This window comes from Corylus avellana, chromosome ca3 (assembly GCF_901000735.1).
Source record: "Corylus avellana chromosome ca3, CavTom2PMs-1.0".
Lineage (NCBI taxonomy): Eukaryota > Viridiplantae > Streptophyta > Magnoliopsida > Fagales > Betulaceae > Corylus > Corylus avellana.
The window spans coordinates 19,637,652-19,658,318 of NC_081543.1; the positions used below are offsets into that span (position 1 = coordinate 19,637,652).

Genomic DNA, 20,667 nt, shown 5'->3' on the forward strand with positions numbered 1-20,667 from the left:
TTTATTTTATTTTATGGATTTGTTCTGATTTCTCTAAAAACTCCCTTAATCTTTTTTTGCTTGCTTTTTTCAAGAATAAATAAAGAAAAAAATGAATTAAATAGAATAATGAAGGTGTATTTGCCAATCTGGGCAAAGCTCAAACATAGTCAAATTATGGAATTATTCAACAATTCATTGGAAGAGAGAATTCCTTGTTCAAGGAGCTCGGGAAACTCAATTCCTTCTGATCTTGTGTTTTGTACAAAGCTCACCATTCATCCATTGAAGAATGAATTGCCTTTGTCCATTGAAGAACCAACCTCACTAAAATTACAGCCTTGGACTTAGCTTGTTATTTGGTCTCTGGTCTTATCTCACCCTATTTTCTCTCCAGTTGGACCGACTTGACAATAACAAATTTTGCCGAAAAATATGACTTATAAAAGATAAACTTTAAAAAAAAAAAATAGAGAAATGTTAGGTTCATTCTCCTTACCATTTTCTAACTATCTTTTTTCAAATGGATTCAAATTCATTATTGGATTTGGAGGTTTACATGTAGATCTTACATATTCAATGATAATTTTAAAAAAAAATTATGTATAGAGATGGTTGAGAGAACGAGGCTTAGCATTTCTCTAAAAAAAAATGGTTTCAAGTGTAAGCGGAATGGTTAATAACCTCTAACTTTCTACCCTTATATATAATATATATTAAATATAATTAAAAAAATCATATTGCAAAACGACATTGTGATATAAGATTTGATGATTTCTTTGTTCTTAGTTAGTATTTCATTCTTCACTTTCTGAAATAATTTTTTGTTTCAATAGTAACAAGAAATAATTGATGTGATATAAAAATGAAATAAAATATCGACTTTTGTGAGAATAGTGAAAAAATAATAATTTTGAAAAGATGTAAATTTTTTTTTTTTGTTTTTTTGGAGAAGTGAAAATAAGGGAGGGGAAAGGGTGGAGTTGCCAAACTAACCCCAGATTTATGAGACTCACTCGCGTCTTTTAGGCTCTAATGAGATATAATAATTGCATTCATTGCCTTTTTTCCCGCCCTCCTAAAAAAGGAAAAAAGGAAAAGCGTACGCCGTCTTAACTTGAAACAGATCCTCTCAATGTCAAATCTAATTCCTTGCTTTTAGAAGGATAAAATTATCATTTTATTATAAATGTTTGATATGAAATTGTTCGAGCTAACTTGTCACAAGTGCTGGGCTTGAAAATCAATCTCTAATAAAAGCCAATGGTAAGATATGATTATTGCAATTACAAGAAGATATGACGCATGCGACTTCGGATAATGGTGAAGACTCTTGTTTTCTCTCATTCTGAAATGAAGCATTTTCCAATTATTAACCTGAATTATATTTTTGTAATGAGATAGAAAATTGTATCACTTACAAGTGTAAGAAGCCCATAAATGTTTTAATAAAACAAGAAAGTATAATAATAGAATTGGTTCCGGACTTAAAAAGAGAATATTTATTAAAACTAAAAGCTATGGTAAGACAAGAACAAACTTCTTTTAATGTTTGAAAACAATAAAATAGGCCCAAAATAGTTTAAAATGGGCTCTAAAAAGGTCCAAAACTCTAAAAGATGTCCAAAAGGCCCATCACTTGATTGGTAATTTGCAGTTGGGGTTTAGTCTTCAATAACAACATGACCGTTGGTCCCTAGGGCTAGTGGTGCGAATATCGTTGTTATTTAGAAGTGATAACCACTTAAAGTGGTTGCGGTTAAGAGGAATTAACCATAATTACTTGTACTTCGACCACCCCTCATTTTTGAAAAAAAAAAAAAAAAAAATCAAGAGAGGGCATTTAGTGGTGGTTCGGCCACCTTAGGCTGGCTAGTGGGGGTGGCCACCACAATAGAGGAACACGTGTCCCTCATCCATTGGTCATGAACTCCTATGAATAACAGGTTCCATTCTCACTAAAATAATAGTTGGTGAGCTCCTAAGCTCGAGAAAAGTGCATTTTCAGTGCCCGAAGACATTTTTTTCAAAAATTGCTTAATATATTTATTTTAGCCTTAACTTTAATAATTTGAAAGTTTTAAGGTTAAATTATGTTGTTTAGATGTTTAAATAACTCAAGAAAGTTCAATTGAAAATTATATTCAAATTGTTGTTAAAATATTACAAGCTAACATTAATAGGACGCTATAGAATTATGTCTAGGGTAGTAGAATTAGAACAGATCCTCTTCATTTTAAATGAACTGAATAATATCCAATTAGTTATAGTGGAAGAAAATTTTTGTCCCTTCAAAAAGTGAAAAGACAAAAATACCCCTCCACTATAACTAGTTATCCCGTTCATTTGAAATGTAAAGAATCCTAATTTAGTAGAATCATACTTAGGTATTATTTTCAAGCATGTGATATGTTTACACACGTAGGGCATGTTTGGATATGCGTTTGAAGGGTTTAAAAGTGCATTTAACACTTAAAAAGTCCGTTTGAAGAAAAAAAAAATCATTTGGTAAAAAAATTGAAAACGCTTTTAAGGGTCCAAAAAACCTAAAAATTGCCAAAATGTACTTTTGGCAAAATCTTAAAAATAAAATTTTTGCCAAAAAATGCTTTTTAACTTAAAAGATCTATTTCACAAATACAATCTCAAACCTGCTCGTACACACATTATTGTACTCTCCACTAAATATTAATTTCAAACATATAAATTTAGACTAATATGTAGTCGCGCATTAATAAATGTAGCAATTGCATGATGATATTAAAAATTATTCTTTAAGTAAAATAGGCTTAGGATTTAATTTTGGTCAAACCCTTGGAAAATGATTTCAAAAATGATTTGTTTTATTTAAATGAATATTATTTTAGTTTGAAACTTTCTAGATTTTTTAAACATTTTTTCTTCTAGGAGGTGCTTTTTAGTCTATTTCATTTTAAAACTTCAAAAAATTCTAGAAACTCTTAAATTTATTCATTGGCCTCCTAATTAGGGAAAATACCAAGATTGGCCTATCTAACCAGTTCTTAATTTTAAACCCCAAAAACTCTTAATCGGGCTTAACCATAGACTTAACTAGTTTGGGCCCAATTATCTACAAACACCTCTTGAGGCCCACACCTAACCAAATGGATCAAACCACGTGTTCTAAATGAATTCCAATCAATAGCTATATGGATAAATTTTTTTTTTTTTTTTTTTTATGAAAAAATTTATATTATATGACCCCAAAAATTGCATAGAACATGTAAAATTCAGTTGTTTAAAATCAAAAATTGATTTAAACTTTCCAAACAGAGAAATAAACCCTATAATCAGATTCTAAAAATTTCTTTTGGTGACTAGGGTTTTATTGTCTAGTGCTTTATCCTTTTCTCAAAAGGACTAGGTTTAAGGGACCAAAATATTAAAAATATTATTTTCCTTTTTTTTTTTTTTTTTTTTGGAAGATTTGGATAAAAATACCTTTAGGGGTAGCAAGGTAGGGCATATTTTACTCACAATAGCATTTGAAATATTTACCTATCAAAATTATCATGCTACAAATAATTTTGGATGCAATTAAAGTAGTACTTAGGGTCTGTTTGGGTTTACGATTTTAAAAAGTGCAGTTTAAAAATAGCAATTTGAAAATGTGATTTTTTTTTTAAGACAGTTAAACGTTTGGAAAAATTGTAGTTTAGCCTTTTAAAATTATGCGCAAATTTTCAAATCACAATTTTTAAAAAACACAATTCCAAACAATCTATTTTTTGCAATTTAGTTTAAAATAACACTTTTTGTTTATAAAATCGCAATGCCAGACACACCCTTAAAATATAATTTTCACGTGATTCCATGCGCACAAGCAATTAATCGAATTCATAAAGCTTTTTTTTTTTTTTTTTGAAAATAAAATCCTAATACCAACAAAATTAGTAAATTAATTATCACATTTAATGATATTTGATTCATTAAATTAGATTAGACTAATATAAAGTTGGGACGTTACATATGGTTTTCCCAACATTAATAATGCTGTAGATTTTGGACCACCAAGTATTGTACAAAATCTCAATTGGAGGGGGTGGACATGACACGTGGTGCACCGGCACAAATCTTTAGAATGGACAAAAGGATAAACAAACTTTCTCCACAATTCAAAGTGAAAGCAATATATGCCCTTCAAAAGGGGGGAAGGCACAAACACACATGATCCCCTCTATCTATCAATCCTCTTTTAAACTAATGCTAGTGCCCCAATTTATGAGGCCATCCCAATTAGTATCTTTTGTACACAAAAGCAATCAAAAATGTATTGTGGGTTGTGACCACCCTTTTTTTTTCTTCTTTTTTTCCTACTTTTGGTTGCTTTTTTAATGTGTTTTTGCCCATTTGGATGGTGCTTAAAGGATAGTGTATGGTGGATGGGGTGTGGTTGATGCGAGCAATAATGGGTAGTGACTGAAAGAGAGAGATGAAAAAAAGGTAAATGGGGAATCCATTTACCTACTTTTCTTACCCAATTGGATCTGACTTTTCTAGACCAAACTTAAAGTTGCAAAGAAACGATTAAGGGTGGTGGTTATTCATGTTAGGTTATGTGAAGTCTGATTTTGTATCTGACCTGATTGTTAGAAGCCCTACGATTTAAATGTAATTTTTTTTTTTTTTTTTTTTTTTGAGGCTTAGTTCATGAAGTTGAGGCTTGGGCTGACAGTTGGGGGGTCGTATTTATAGTTGTTTATGTTTGTAGGTTTTATGCGATTTATGTATCCCTATATGCAACTAACGCCTCATGTATTGCTTCTTGAGGAATAGTGAAATCTCGTTGAAACTCTGTGTACGTAGTTCTTAGTGGTAAACCACATAAATCTCTGTATTTTTTATTGTTTGTTTTTGCATTTTTCTTATTTTTTGCATCCCACTGGTTCTAACAAAAATATAATAGATTTCCTAACAATTCACTAACTAAAGGAAGTTTTTATTTAGTTAGGATAACACTAGGGTATGAATTCAACTCCCGCTACGAGAATTCGTGTGCCTGATTATTGTAAAAATGCTGAGTCTGACTATGACTCAACCAAACTTGAAGGTAGCACTTGTAGTTCTTACTGTCTAAGTATCTCCTATCATTAATTTCTAATGGACAGATACCTGTAGTTCTCACACCCAGATAAAATAGTCGCTCTAATTGTTCCTCTTGTATTTTCCGCTCAAGAAAACAAAAAAAGTAGTGAAAAAGAAGGCAGAGTTTGGGAATTATGGAAGATGGTCCCCTGCAGCAACACAAGTTGGAAATATGCGTGGACGCAATTTATAATTTTGTCTTGGTATGTCATTATTTGAAGTGGGCATGAGAAAACAAAATTAGGCAAATGATGCATGGATTTTGCTTAACGTCTATGTTATTACATTTGGAGGCCACTGTCTGGATGTTGATGCCTTGTGCCATGTGACTTGTCACTTTACATTTCTTTGTAATTTCTATGGCCTGCCTCGTGCCTCATGCCGCCTGCCTATTATCCTCTACATTACGCAAAATGAGATAAATAAAATAAAAAAAATTAAAAAATTTTTAAAAAAAAATTGTGGAAAGCTTAGCTGGCATGTTGATACATTGAAGGTGACTAATCAGATTTTCTACAATTTTTTTTTTCAATTGTAAATTTCCAAATTATGTAATTTAGGTCGTTTTTAAGCATTAAAACACTTACAAATATTACGTTTTAAAAATGTGACATGTTATCAAGATAATTAAAAGGAGAAACTTCACTTTAGATTTCTGAACTACCACACGATTTAATATACTCTCGAACTTTGAAACCTTTCAATTTTGACCTCTAAACTTTCAATTGGGATCAACTTAAACCCCTCTGTCAAATTTAAAACGTTAAAAGTGATACAATAACGTTTATACCCCTAATTTTTTTTATAAAATTCTAAATTTACCCTTAATTTTTTTTTATTGTAAAAAAAAAAAAAAAAAAATCACAAGGTGACCCATGGTTGGGCCACCTTGTGAACCTTTTCTTTTCAATTTTTTTTTTTTCCATTTTTTTCAAAATTTTTTTGAATAAAAAGAAAATTGAAGGGTAATTTTATATTTTTAGGGGTTTTAACGGAAAAAATTGACGGAGTGGTTCAAATTGATTGCAATTGAAAGTTCAGGGGTCTAAATTGAAAGGTTTCAAAGTTTGGGAGTATGTCAAATCGCGTAGTAGCTTAGGGGTCTAAAGTGAAATTTCCTCTAATTAAAAAGAATTTTTCTCTCAAAAGGCTTCCTATTCACTTTTGTATACAACTTTTGGCTTAAAGTTTTTTTTACAACATAGAGAGCAAGAACCTAATGAAAATATACTCAATTCTCAATTATAACATGCCACATTTTTTATATTTGGTATATTCTAAGCATTTTAACGCTTAAAACTAGTCAAAATTGTATGATTTGAGAATCGTCTATTTTTTTTAAAATCCTAAGAAATCCTAATCCAAAATGTGACATAGGTTTTGGATGTTGTGTCCTTAAAATGGGAAGCTAATTTGTGTATTATATATTGAAATATTAAAAACGAAAATTGAAATTCCATAGGGGTTTCACATGTATAAATAAATAAAATAAAAATTGGCATGTCCTTTTGTCTCCGTGCTTCACATGAGAGAGAGAGAGAGAGAGAGAGAGAATGGTGTGTGGATTAGATGAGATGATAATATATGCTTGAGCGTACGGCAGGGGAAAGGGATGCTACCAGAGTGGCCCTCTCTTATTTGCCTTGGCGTGTCGTTAACTCCCATGCAGCCAGATTGAAAGCGTGGACAGAGGTTCCTTCAAAAAATAATATTAATATATAAATCACAAAGTCTCTCTTCTCTCTCTCTCTCTCTCCCTCTTTCTCTCTCTCTCTGACTCTCTCTTTTATTTTATTTTATTTTTATCATTTTTGTTAAGGTTTTGCCCTTCTCATTTAAAATAATGTTTAAATTTATTTCTTTATTTAGTTATCTCCTTTCTAAAATATACATATAAAAAAATATTACTTTATATAAACTATATCAATACTTATCATAAAAGTTAAATTTAATAATTTAATTACATTGCTTTAACATTCTCTTAACATGTATACTCAAACTCCATTTTATTAAATTAAAATGAGAGTAATTGATGAAGTTAGGGTTCGAACTCATGATCTTTAGTTTTAATACTATGTTAAATCATCACTTATTCTAAAAACTTAAACTTATAAGAATAAATAAATTTAATCATTTAATTACAATACTTTTACATCTCTCCCCTCATAAAAATAAAAATAAAAATGTGTAAGTGCTTTCTTTGGGGAGAGCCCCTTCTATCACGATATGATATAAAATCTCATTTCACAGAATTCAATATAAATTTGATACATTAGATAAAAATATTAAATACAATAAAAATGAAAACACAGTATTTTTAATTAAAATCAATACTATAAATTTTTTCATTCATTATAAACCAACGCACACCTTTAAGCCCCGACACTAAAACCAACCAAAACAGTAATTCTGGTATTAAACCTTTTTTTTTTTTTTTAAGATGCAAAACACTTAATTAAAGTTATTGTCTTCTTTGAGATATAAATTGTCAGTTACTTCTAAACACAAATGTAGTTTTGGTTTACTTTTTCTGTATTAACGTGTCAAAGTTGTATATTTTGTTGTCTTTTGTATATGTTTTTTTCTTCTTCTCTCCGTGTTTCATGGGGTGGGCATGGGCAAGTAATGTAATGACACGCAAGCATCTTTTTATCAGAATTGTAAAACCGCTGTCGAATTAATTAAAACTCATTTCCAAGCAACTACTAGCGCAGTGAAAGTGAGGTAAAATTGAATGCTCATCTACAGCTTTGAGAACTCATTAATTTGAAAGCTGCCAAACTCTATGTAATTTGATTCAATTCGCACGTCAAATGCTGATTGGTCAAACTTCCTTTTTTCATATGGAACGTCTATCAATACCAATAACTTATAGGCCTTGGAGTTGGAAATATATGGATTCCTATAAAAAAGAACAAAATAATAATAATATGAACTAGTACTGAATTTGGATTTCCTCAAATTTTAAAATTTGAGTTTTCCATTATATTTAATGATTCGAATAAATACAAAGGTTTATGTGTTGCCAAGACAAATAACTTTAGTTTTCAACGTGTCAAGCTCACTTGTCTCGACAACACATAAACATTTGCATATGTTTGGACCATTAGATGTAATTGAGATCTCAAATTTTAAAATTTGAGAATTTCAAATTTTATAAAATATGAGTTCAATTCTAAGATTAATTACTTACCATTCATGTAGGTGAAGTCCCGATGAATTGCATTCTCCAGGGGTAGATCAATCGGTTGTAGACTATGCTTTATAAAGGTCACTAGTTTAAATTCTCCATCCCCCTCTTGTGTGGTATAGATATTGTCATGCAATAAATATATTTTTATGTTTTATTTTTTAAAATAATATGATATCATGTATAACATTAAATATAACAAAACAAAATCTTGATCGTAAAATGAATCTTCTCCATTTGACTTGAAATGAAGAGGAAGTCAAATGGATATTCTTTTCAAAAAAAAAAAAAAAAACATTATTTTACATTTATTGTTTTATATTTGGGCTTTGAACCAATAATTTCATGCATTTGTATTCAGAGATTATTTTCCATATATATTTTTAGTATCTTTTTTATGGTAGAATTGTTAGACTATTTTACGTAAATAGTTTATGTTGGGTCATGGATCAGTTCGAGAAGGCCCAACGGGCTTTCTGCCTAAAGCTCCATATAATACTGGGTTGCTGAGCTCTCGGTCGACTTAGCCTAAGGAGGTCTCAGGCTCATAGCTTAAGGCATTACTCATGGGCCAAGATAGTCAAAGACCGAAGGGTGCATTGGTCAAGATACATCAGTTAGCTTCCAAGCTAATGTAGATGACCGAGTCCAACTCGAACATTCTGACTTAACATCGCGCAAAGGCTATAATACTTATCCCCTGATCTTAGGCTACTAAGATCACGGAACAACTAACAAACGCTATCCCACTTTTCAAATGTTTGCACAGCAGATATTGAAGGATAAGATCCCTAAACATATGGGAAATCAAACTCCTCTCATGCCTATAAATACAAGTCATTTATCAATACTAAGGTAATCGCAACTTTTGCTATCTAAGCTCTGTGTTGTTTACGTCTTCCTTCTCTGATTACTGACTTAGACATCGGAGTATCCCCGCCGGGAAACCACCAGGGACTCTAACCCTATTGTTTGCTCTTGTTTACCAGACCGACACGTCCTCAGACACCGCAGTGCAACGACCGACCTGTCCTCGGACACCATTGTGCAGCCCAGAAATTGTGCCACGTCATCCATCGGAAAACTGTGTTCTAACAGTTTGGCGCCGTCTGTGGGAACGCCGATAGATTTTCATTAGTTCCTGACAACAATCCGAAATGGTAACTACGCGTGCGTCACAACAGCAGCTGGAAGGCCGAGCCGGGGTGCCCGGCGTGACTACTACTCCTCCAGACCTCGCCGAGTTCATGAAGCAGATGACTGCTTCCATGGACGCTCTGAAGAAGCAGAACGAGGAGCTTGCTACCAAACTCACTGTTGTTGAGGGCCGCAATGGCCGAAGAGAGCGTGAACGAGAAGAAAGGCGAGAAAAGGAGCGTGAAGATAGGCGGGAGAAGAAGCGACAAGCGCTTATCCGCCAAGGCAAGAAGATCGAAGGGAGTGCAAGTTCGGTTCATGGCAGCCGTCATACTATGGTCCAGAACAAAAGTAACCATGAAAAGTCCAATGCTGAGGACGAAAATAGTCACGGGGAGTCTAGTACTGATAGGTCCGAAAGACCTCACCGTAGTAGATCCCATTGGGAGAGACGCCACAAAAGATCCCATGATGACCGATCTCATCGCGAGCGATCTCGTCGTGATAGATCTCATCACGAGAGATCTCATCGTAGTCGTTCCCATCGCCACAATGAAACCAATGTAAGTGCAAAATTGGGAGACCTGAAGAGGAAGTATGCCAAGATAGCTGATAAGATAGCCAACGGGGAGAATGGGGTGATCGCAGAGGAACTCATGGATAACACCAACCTACCCTTCACAGATAGGGTAATGAGCTTTCCCCTGCCCGACAAGTTCAAATTGCCTCATATAGATAAGTATGATGGCAACGGAGACCCTGGTGAGCACATGAAAGGCCTCCGAGCACACTTCATTCTTCATGGCACCCCAGATGAAATCATATGCCGGGCGTTTCCGCTAACTCTAACAGGAGCAGCTCTGGAATGGTTCGCAAGGCTTCCAGCTAAATCCGTAGATAACTTTAAATCCCTGGGCTGCCTCTTCCTTAGTCAATTCCTGGCTACTCGAAAAAGGAAGAAAAGCCCGTCTTACCTCCTCACTTTGGTTCAAAGGAAGGATGAATCCCTAAAAGACTTCTTGCACAGATTCAATAAAGAGAAGTTGACAGTAGAGAATCCGAATGAGCAGACGGTACTCGATGCACTGATGCATGGGGTAAGAGCCTAAGGGCCACTAATGGCCGAATTGTCAAAGAAAACAACAATGATAACTCTTCATCATTTTATAAATAAAGTCAAGAAGTATATCAATCAAGAAGAAGCTGTGGCGGCCCTGATGAAGTCCCAAGAGAAGGCTACTCGACAAGAGGAGACCAAGCGAAAAGAGACTCGTCGAGAGAAGAATGACGCAAGAGTGCCACCAGTAAATTTCGGGAAGCAGGAGAAAGCATCGAAGTGGCCGGATAGCTTAGCTCCCAAGCCAAGGAATAACTCTCAGCGAAAGCTTAGCAAATTTACTCCATTGAACGCCAGTATGACCGAGGTGTTGATGGAGATTAGAAGGGACCCCGACTTCAAATGGCCAACAAGAATGAAGGGTCCCGCTTCGAAGCGAGACCGTACTAAGTTTTGCTAGTATCACAATAAAGTTGGACACTTGACGGAAGAGTGTGTATCTCTTCGCTAAGAGATAGAGTCCTTCATAAAGAATGGCAGATTGGTGAGGTTCTTGGCAGACGAAAGAGATCGAGGAAGAGACTACCAGCAACGCCTACCGCTTGAGGGGAATCGAGAAGTCGCCGAAGGCTGAGACCAGAGCCCAAGGCATGATGTTGGTTCGAGGAATGAGCGGTATGTCAAACCAGCACACAATCGGCAGGCGGAGCCGATGAATGATCGGGATGCTCGACCCCCACCTCAGAATCATGAGGTGGTTGGAGAAATCTTAACCATTTCGGGAGGAATAGCTAGTGGAGGGGAGTCTAACTCAGCAAGAAGAGCCCATGCCCGAGAGGTGCAGACCGAGCAGGTTCTTTTCCTTGAAAGGCCAGCCAAGACCTTGAAACGAGAACCCATGGTCTTATCATTCACCGACGAGGATGGAAATAGGGTAATGATGCCTCATAATGATGCATTGGTGGTAACAGTGACTGTGGCCAACCATTTGCTCCACCGAATTTTGGTAGATAATGGAAGCTCGGCTAACATCCTTTATTGGCCAGTTTTCAAACAGAAGGGCATTGATCGTAGCAGGATCTCCCCGTTTGGCTCTCCATTGGTTGGATTTGCGGGAGAGCAAGTCCAACCTGTCGGAATTATTTCACTTCCTGTGACAGCAGGAACAGCTCCCAGGCAATCAACTGTTATGGTGGATTTCTTGGTAGTCGACCGACCGTCAACCTACAACGCATAATTGGTCAGCCAACCTTGAATAAGTTGAAAGCGGTAACTTCAACCTACTATTTGAAGATGAAGTCCCCAACAGAGGAAGGAGTCAGAGAGGTTCAGGGAGACCAAATTGCTGCAAGGAAGTGTTATATCACTTCCCTGAAGAAACCGTCGGAAGTTACACCTTTGACGGTGAGTACCGTGAGAAGTGGAAAGGAAGGTGAATCAAAGGGCGAACCTGCAGAGGCATTAGAAGACGTGGTTGTAGCAAACAACAAAGTGGTGAAGATCGGTTCTCAACTCTCCTCGGAGGTCCGAGAAAGCCTCGTCACTTTTCTAAAAGCAAATTTGGAGGTGTTTGCGTGGACGCACGAAGACATGGCTGGTATCAGCTCCGAAGAAATACTCCACCAGGTCAACGTGGATCCCAGCATAAAACCAGTAAAGAATAAAAGAAGAAAGTTTGCTCATGAGCGAAACATGGCGATAGCCGAGGAGGTGGAGAAGTTGCTCAGAGCTCGGTTTATAGAAGAAGTACACTATCCCGATTGGTTAGCCAATATAGTATTGGTTAAAAAGTCCAACGAAAAGTGGAGAATGTGTGCAGACTTCACCGACCTCAACAAAGCTTCCCCGCATTGATGCCCTGGTCGATTCAACATCTGGGTACAGCTTACTCAGTTTTATGGATGCTTTTTCTGGTTAATCCAGATCTACATGCACCTTGAAGATAGGGAGAAGACTGCATTCATTACCGACCGAGGCTTGTACTGCCATAAGGTCATGCCTTTCGGTCTCAAGAATGCAGGGGCGACGTACCAGAGATTGGTGAACAAGATGTTTGGAGAGCAGATCGGGCAGAACATGGAAGTGTACGTAGATGACATGTTGGTTAAAAGCACGTTGCCATAACACCAGACAGCTGACCTACATGAAACGTTTGAAACGTTGAAAAGGTATGGGATGAAGCTGAATACTGCAAAGTGTGCGTTCGGAGGGTCCTCAGGAAGATTCCTCGGCTATATGGTGTCAAACCAAGGAATTGAAGCTAACCCGAAGAAGATCCAAGCAGTTTTGGATATGCAGTCTCCGAAGAATACGAAACAGCTCCAACAATTGACGGGCAGAATAGCAGCACTGAACCTGTTCATCTCTCGATCCATTGATAAGTGTCTACCATTCTTTAAAATCCTGAGGAAGGCCTATGAGTGGTCCGATGAGTGCGAAGAAGCTTTTAGGGCACTGAAGAAGTATTTAGTCAGCCCACCTTTGCTCAGCCGAACAGTCCCAGGAGAAGTATTGTATTTGTACTTGGCTATGTCTCCAATAGCAGTCAGTGCAGCCCTTATACGAGAAGAAGAGGGGGTACAGAAACCTGTATACTTTATCAGCCGAGCTTTGAAAGGGGCCGAGGAGAGATATCCCCAGATGGAGAAGCTGGCTTTCGCTCTAACTATTTCATCGAGGAAACTTCGGCCGTATTTTCAAGCTCACACGATAAAGGTTCTTACTGAATACCCTCTCAGGAAGGTACTTCGCAAACTGGATTTGTCCGGAAGACTGGCTAACTGGGCAATTGAACTTGGAGAGTTTGATATAGAATTCTTTCCTCGGAACTCTATCAAGGGTCATGCATTAGCAGACTTTTTGGCAGAATTTACAAACTTACCAGATGCTACACAATGGCCGAGGGATGAAACCTGGGTAGTTTACGTGGATGAATCATCCACAAGAAAACACGGCAGAGCTGGGGTAATACTAATCACCCCAGAAGGAGAAGAGTTGCATTGTTCCATAAGATTGAAATTTAAAACTACCAACAATGAAGCCGAATATGAGGCTGTGATAGCGGGATTAGGCCTAGCTCGAGAAATGGGAGCTGAATTCATTGAGGTACGAAGCGACTCACAAGTAATTGTTGGGCACATACAAGGGGAATTTGAAGCAAAGGGAGTTAAAATGAAGTTGTACTTGTCAAAGGTACAAGACATTCAGAGCTCTTTCAAGAAGTTATGCATTGTAAAAATCTCAAGGGAAGAAAACGAGAAAGCAGACCATCTTGCTCAGATTGCATTAGCCGAGGAGTATGCAGGGGAATCCGAAGAAGTAACTCAGACCTTGGCCCGACCAACGATAACCGAGGAGGTCTTGGTCTTGACAGCAGAAGCGGTACCAGACTGGCAAAAGGAAGTGGTAGAATATCTGAAGAAAGGGATTCTCTTAGAGGAGAAAAGAGCAGCTGTCCAGCTGAGGAAAAAGGTTGCCAGATTTACCATGGTAAATGGAACCTTGTACAAACGAGGTTTCATGTTGCCACTTCTTAAGTGCATTTTCAAAGAAGAAGGCAATTATGTACTTCGTGAGATTCACGAAGGCATTTGTGGAAGTCATTCAGGTGCAAGAATGTTGGCGCATAAGGCGGTCCGAGCAGGCTTCTATTAGCCTAATATGACCAAGGACTCGGTAGAAATGGTCAGACATTGCGACAAGTGCCAACGTTTTGCCAATATCAACAAGCAACCCCCCGAGGAGTTAAGCTCAATCTCTTCACCATGGCCCTTCTCGTAATGGGGGGTAGACATAGTGGGACCACTACCTCGTGGAAAGGGGGTGTTCGGTTTGCAGTAGTCGCTGTGGACTATTTCACGAAGTGGGTGGAAGTAGAAGCCCTAGTAAACATAACAGCCAAGAGCATAGAGAAATTCTGATGGAAAAATGTCATCTGTCGATACGGCATTCCATATGCATTCGTCACGGATAATGGAAAGCAATTCGACTGTGATTCATTCAAAGAATGGTGTGCTAAACTCCATATAAGAAATTACTTCTCATCCCCTGGACATCCCCAGGCAAACGGACAAGAGGAGGTCACTAACAAGTCAATCTTCAAACTTTTGAAGAAGAAGCTCGGTGACCGAAAAGGAGAGTGGGCAGAAAGTATTCCCGAAGTTCTATGGGATGCTCCCCTGACCGTGGAACATAGAGCATCTCAAAAAGTACTTTGTTTAAATTGTAATTTCATTAAGGGGATTTGTCATTATTTTACTTGTTTCTTCTGTTTTGTGTTTCATCAATAAAAGTCTCCTGAAGTTACAACAATCGAAGTACATCCAACTCACCTCTCAACTTTCTTCTCGGACAGGTTTTCGAAAGTAGTTAGAGAGAGACAGTCGAAGAGACTATAACTCATCCAACTCACTCCTCGGATAGGTTTCCGAGAGTAGTTGTACAGTCGAAGAGACTATAACTCACCTCTCAACTCTCTTCTCGGACAGGTTTCCGAAAGTAGTTAGAGAGAGACAGTCGAAGACACTATAACTCATCCAACTCACTCCTCAGATAGGTTTCTGAAGGTAGTTGTACAGTCGAAGAGAGTATAACTCACCTCTCAACTCTCTTCTCGAACAGGTTTCCGAAAGTAGTTAGAGAGAGACAGTCGAAGAGACTATAACTCATCCAACTTACTCCTCGGACAGGTTTCCGAGACTAGCTCATCCGACTTACTCCTCGGACAGGTTTCCGAGGGTAGTTAGACAAACTCCTCGGACAGGTTTCCGAGGGTGATTAAAAATCCTACCTTACTCTTCGGACATGTTTCCAAGGTTAGTTACATTCGAAAAGACCAACCTCTTAATACCGACCTCGAATAGGTCCTAAGGAAACCTCCTCGGCCAAAGTCCTCGGACGTACATCCAAGGAAAGGTAAAACTCAAGGATGAAGAGGTGATTAAGATTCTTTAAGATTTAAAAAAAAAAAAAAAAAAAAAAAAAAAGAAAAAAAGAAGATAATCTGCTAATTGTATAGAAAGACAAGAAAAACGAACAATTGTCTACATCAAAAATATATACAAGCAGTTGGAAATTACAAGCTAAACCCCCTTCGGGTTGGTTGGCTTAGGGATCTCAATAGCAGTAGGTGCATCAACAAGGACTTGGGGCTCCACGGCTTGATCATCGTTCGCAGGCTGGCTTTCCTCAGGAGTGAAGCCGAATTTGAAGATTCCCTTAGCATCAAGCATTTGCTCTTGTCCGAGAGAGATAATCCTTTCCAAGGCTTCATTAGTGAATGGTAGATCATCAACCTCCACTTTGTTAAGGTCCACAGAGAAAGAAGGATCCTGAGCCCAAGCTCGGAAGGTCTCAAACCCGAAAGTAATCCCATCCAGCCAAGCATAGTCGCGAGTCCAGGCGGCGCACGACAATTGCTTCTCAAATTTTTGGGCTCGATCATTGGCTTCCCTTAGCTGGGACTCGGACTTCTTGAACTTATCCTTGAAGAAATTTCTTCTCTCCTCGGCCACAGTCTGAGCCGAACAAGCCTCCGTGGCCAAAGCCCTTTGAATATCTCTCTCGGCCTGAGCTTCCCTAACATGCCTCAGAACCTTAGCAACTCTCTTCTCGAGCTGATCCTGATCCGCCTTCATTTTGGAATTTTCTTCAAAAAGGCGACCATTATCTGCCTGGAGAGCTTCTGCCTCGGCAGTTAGAATCGAGAATTTTTTGTCTATAGCGGCCCGAGCAGTCTCGGCCTCAGCAGCTTCGGTCTGAATCAAAGGTTGCTGCTGACCAGCAGCCAACAATTCTGCATCCTGCTGAGAGATGACTCCCCTCAACCTTATATTCTCGGCCTCGGACTCCGACAGCTTTTGTTCCATCTCCACGACTTTAGCTTTCAAATTGTCGGATTCCTCGGCCGAATTTTGCACAGCTTTCATGAAATCGCAGTAGAGTAACATCGACCTCATGAGGCTCTGGAACAAAAAAGGATTAGTATATAGATGAAGCACTACAAAACAAAAACAAAAATATGAGGTACTTACGACAAACTGATAGTAGAGGCATGCCTCTACCATCCCTCGAGCTGAGTGGTCACACTGCCCAGACAATCAGTCGTGGGGTACCAAAGCCACCAGCGCAGAGAAAGGGTTCCCAGGAGATCACCCCTGAGATTGGTAAGGGGGTGGCCTACCGACCAGTCGACGCTGGGGGGTTGTACCCTAAAACAATCTGCGGCAGAATCACCTTCAGCTGGAAACTCCTGAGCACCAGGAGCGGTTACAACTTGAGAGGTACTTGGACAAGGCGCCTGCGAGCTGGCGTCAGCTTGTACCTCCTTTGCCTCGATAACCGACGGTCTCACCAGCTAGGCCACGGGAATTACAGGATTGGATCTTTCGTTCTCATTCCCAACCGAGGAATCTGAGTACACCTCCATCGCAACCTCCTGTAGGATGCGATTAATGTTGGGACCAGAATGAACTGGAGTAATCGAATCGACAGGAATTACGGGAGTCGGAGAGTCAGCAGGCCCGGCTGGAGGAGTCACCGAAGGAGGAACAAAGGAAATAGGCCAGCAGTATGCGCTGGCTAGACGGATGACCGGTTTAAAGCCTTCCTTCCTTCGGGCTGCCAAGAGTTGGACAACCTTCTACTTGCCTATATCGACAGCATTGGGTGACCCTGTCGGCTTGGTCACTTTGACTTTTTTGAGCAACGGCTGCTCTGCTTCAAGCTCTTTAAGCTCCAAAGCAAGAGTCTTTGAAGGATCATCTCTCGGACGCTTCTTCTTCACAGGCGTTCTCTTCACATGCTTCTTCATTGGCCTTGCGACCGACTCTTCCCCAACCGGACAAGGTCTTATTGCATCCTCGGGCATCACACCCTCTATCACAGGAGTCTGTCTCATAACTCCAGGTGCCCGACCCCGTGGGACGGTCTGTTTTTGTGCAACCTCGGGCATCACTCCCTCGGTCTCTTGGGTTTGCTGAGGACGGACCCAGCAACATACAGATGATATCTCAACTTGGCCGTAGTTACCAAGTTCTTAAACAAGGTAGCCTCCTCATGTTCCCGAGCCCAAGCGATAACTATGCTCACCCGAACATGCTCCTCCGAAGATAGCTTCAGTTCAAGACTCGCATCATTCACTGGGAAAGTTGTTTCCCCGAGGAACTCTTGGACCTTCCACTTTCTCCGAAGGGGCAAATTCCCATTGTCCCCGAGCAAAGAAAAATTTATTCTTCCATGCTCGGTTGCTGGTAAGAGTTTTTTCAAATAATACCAATTTGCCCCATCGGGCCTGAAAGTTATAAAGTACCTCCGTCTTTGGGTTCTTAGTGAACCGATATGCCGACAAAAATTCCCTAATAGTCAGGGAATGCCCGTCCCTTAGGGCTGTTGGCCACAAAATTACGCAGCCAAAAAACATCCTCCAAACGTTGGGGACGATTTGGTGAAGAGCTACATTCAAATAGCTCAGTAGTTCCCGAACGATTCTCGGGAACGGTAATCTAAGGCCTGCACGGAACATCTCCTCGTACAGGCAAACCTCATGCTCCTCGGCACTCATTATGGCACCTTGTCGGTCATCGTCAAACCGAAGCAATACCGACTTCGGTATGTAGCAATCCAGTCTAATCCGCCTTTCATCTTTCGATGATAAGGCGGCCTTCCACATAGTAGGGTAAGAACCCCCATCGTTCAAGCCAGAACCTTCTCCGTCACCCATAAGGAAAAGAAACTCTGGGTATAAAGATCGAGGAATGCAAGGATAAGAGTGGTGTATCAGCAAGTAAGTCACCGACAGTCGGAGATGGTCAACTGCAGGTTCAATGAATGGTAATAGTATATTTAAATACCTGAGCACTGGACTGTCAGGATGAACAAATGGTTCGCAGGAAGGAAGAAAAAGGGTTCGATTGACCGAAACCCTGAAAAACACAACCCGAAGAAAGAAGTATTCAGAAGAAAAATCAGGATGAAAGCAAGCCAGATGGGAGGATAAAAAAATTGCAGAACTTCGTATGTGATAATGGTGTTTTGAAAGGCCAGAAGACGAAACTTAGAATCAACGCATAGCAACTCTTTTTATAATAAGTCTGAGGCAACAAAGAGTCTGAGAAAATGAAAGGTTGGGGAAACTGAAGAATCTAAGAAGACGTAGAGACGTCGGCGCATCGAAACCCTAGAAGACGCCTTGGGAATGAGTGCATTAAAAGCCGCGACAGGCCGTCTTATCATAACGCGTGGTGACTCGGGAGGCAGCCATTCCAAGGCCGACACGTGGACGTATGATCGTTCATCCGGATCGACAGATAAGGGAACCAACGAATCTTCAGATAATTCGAGCATCTCAGCAAAAAATAAATAAATAAGTGGGAAAAGTCCCGCCAAAATCCAAAGCCAAAATTAAGGTTCTTTCTCGGAATCTCAGGCATACGATTACCGAGTACCGAACACCAGGGAACCGATCCATCTTTGGAGAATACAAAAATTTCTAGTCATCTGGATCAGGAAATTGGGGGGTAACTGTTGGGTCATGGATCAGTTCGAGAAGGCCCAACGGGCTTTCTACCTAAAGCTGCATATAATACTGGGTTGCTGAGCTCTCGGTCGACTTAGCCTAAGGAGGTCTCAGGCTCCTAGCTTGAGGCATTACTCATGGGCCAAGATAGTCAAAGACCGAAGGGTGCATTGGTCATTCCATCATAGAAACATGACTGGTCCTCCTCTATTCAGGTTATCCATGTCGATCAAGATACGTCAGTTAGCTTCCAAGCTAATGTAGATGACCGAGTCCAACTCGAACATTTTGACTTAACATCGCGCAAATGCTATAATACTTATTCCCTGATCTTAGGCTATTAAGATCACGGAACAGCTAACAAACACTATCTCACTTTTCAAATGTTTGCACACCAGATATTGAGGGATAAGATCCCTAAACATATGGGAAATCAAACTCCTCTCATGCCTATAAATACAAGTCATTTATCAATACTAAGGTAATCCCAACTTTTGCTATATAAGTTCTGTGTTGTTTACATCTTCCTTCTTTGATTATTGACTTAGGCATCGGAGTATCCCCGGGAAACCACCGGGAACTTTAACCCTATTGTTTGCTCTTGTTTACCAGACCCACCCGTCCTCAGACACCGCAGTGCAACAACCGGCCTGTCCTTGGACACTGCTGTGCAGCCAAAAATTGTGTCACGTCATCCATCGGAAAACTGTGTTCTAACAGTTTATACTTTATACTTTATATTTTGAGTAATTTTAATCATCATCATCCATCCTTTTTACATAGATAGTTAGTGATGTATAGCATTAACTCCGTTATATTTATCAACTGAATATTTATTTCTTCTAAAAAAAAATTAATTCTATATTTACGATATTCCATAAAAATAATAACTTTAATGCTACATCCTATTCCGGATAACAACATCACATGGATTCCATGTACATTTTTATTTAGGAAATAAATTTTGTGGAGTAGAGTTTTAATTGCTCAAAATATTACTCGGTCAAACTTTGACATCTCGGATCTGTCAAAATCGGCATGATTTGTGAACAGCATTTTTTCCTTTTTCGCCAAGGGAAGAAAAAAATAAAAATAAAAACAAATGGGAGTAAATTATATCTTTAATAGGATCAGATTCTATAAAATCTGAAACTCTGAACCGTTGATTAGTGAGATTAACGTAAATCGTTGTAATTTTTGAAAAATTAATGCCGTTGTGATTTTATCAGCTGGATTAACGTAGAGCGGCACCGTGCTCGAAGTGGGAAACTGCCAAAGGAGAATCCCCATCACAACGGCCACCAAGCCTAATCTAGACAGGCAGGGGCATGGTGGGGAATCAGAAAAGTACACGCTGGCACGTCGCACGTGGCCACAGGGGTTGATTTGTCCTATTCTCCCCCACTCTGCCCCCACACGTGTTTCATGGGGCCCGCGCTCATCACGTTGTTCTGTTCAGTGTTCAGGGACGAGAAAAGATCAAAAAAATGAGTAAAGGTGGTGGGTTGGAGTGTAGCTGTCTACGTGGCAGGCTCCAGTCGGCAGGTGTTTCGTGGCAGATGCCCGGCGTGTCAGTTTTTTAATCACCACATGCACCAGGCAGGCTATACCTCTTTTTTTTTTAACAAAATTAAAAAAACAAAAATCTAGTTACGATAAAGACGGGACGATATTCCGTATGTA

General features: G+C 39.1%; 1 protein-coding gene across 1 annotated transcript; it reads left to right on the forward strand.

Moving 5' to 3' along the window:
• The first annotated feature begins 11,181 nt into the window (after window positions 1-11,181).
• On the forward strand, window positions 11,182-14,123 carry LOC132174241 (uncharacterized). The gene is made up of 4 exons (XM_059585932.1): window positions 11,182-11,673; window positions 11,763-12,245; window positions 12,393-12,553; window positions 12,638-14,123. The coding sequence occupies exons 1-4, from the start codon at window positions 11,182-11,184 to the stop codon at window positions 14,121-14,123; spliced, it is 2,622 nt and encodes an 873-aa protein (XP_059441915.1).
• The last annotated feature ends 6,544 nt before the right edge of the window (window positions 14,124-20,667 follow it).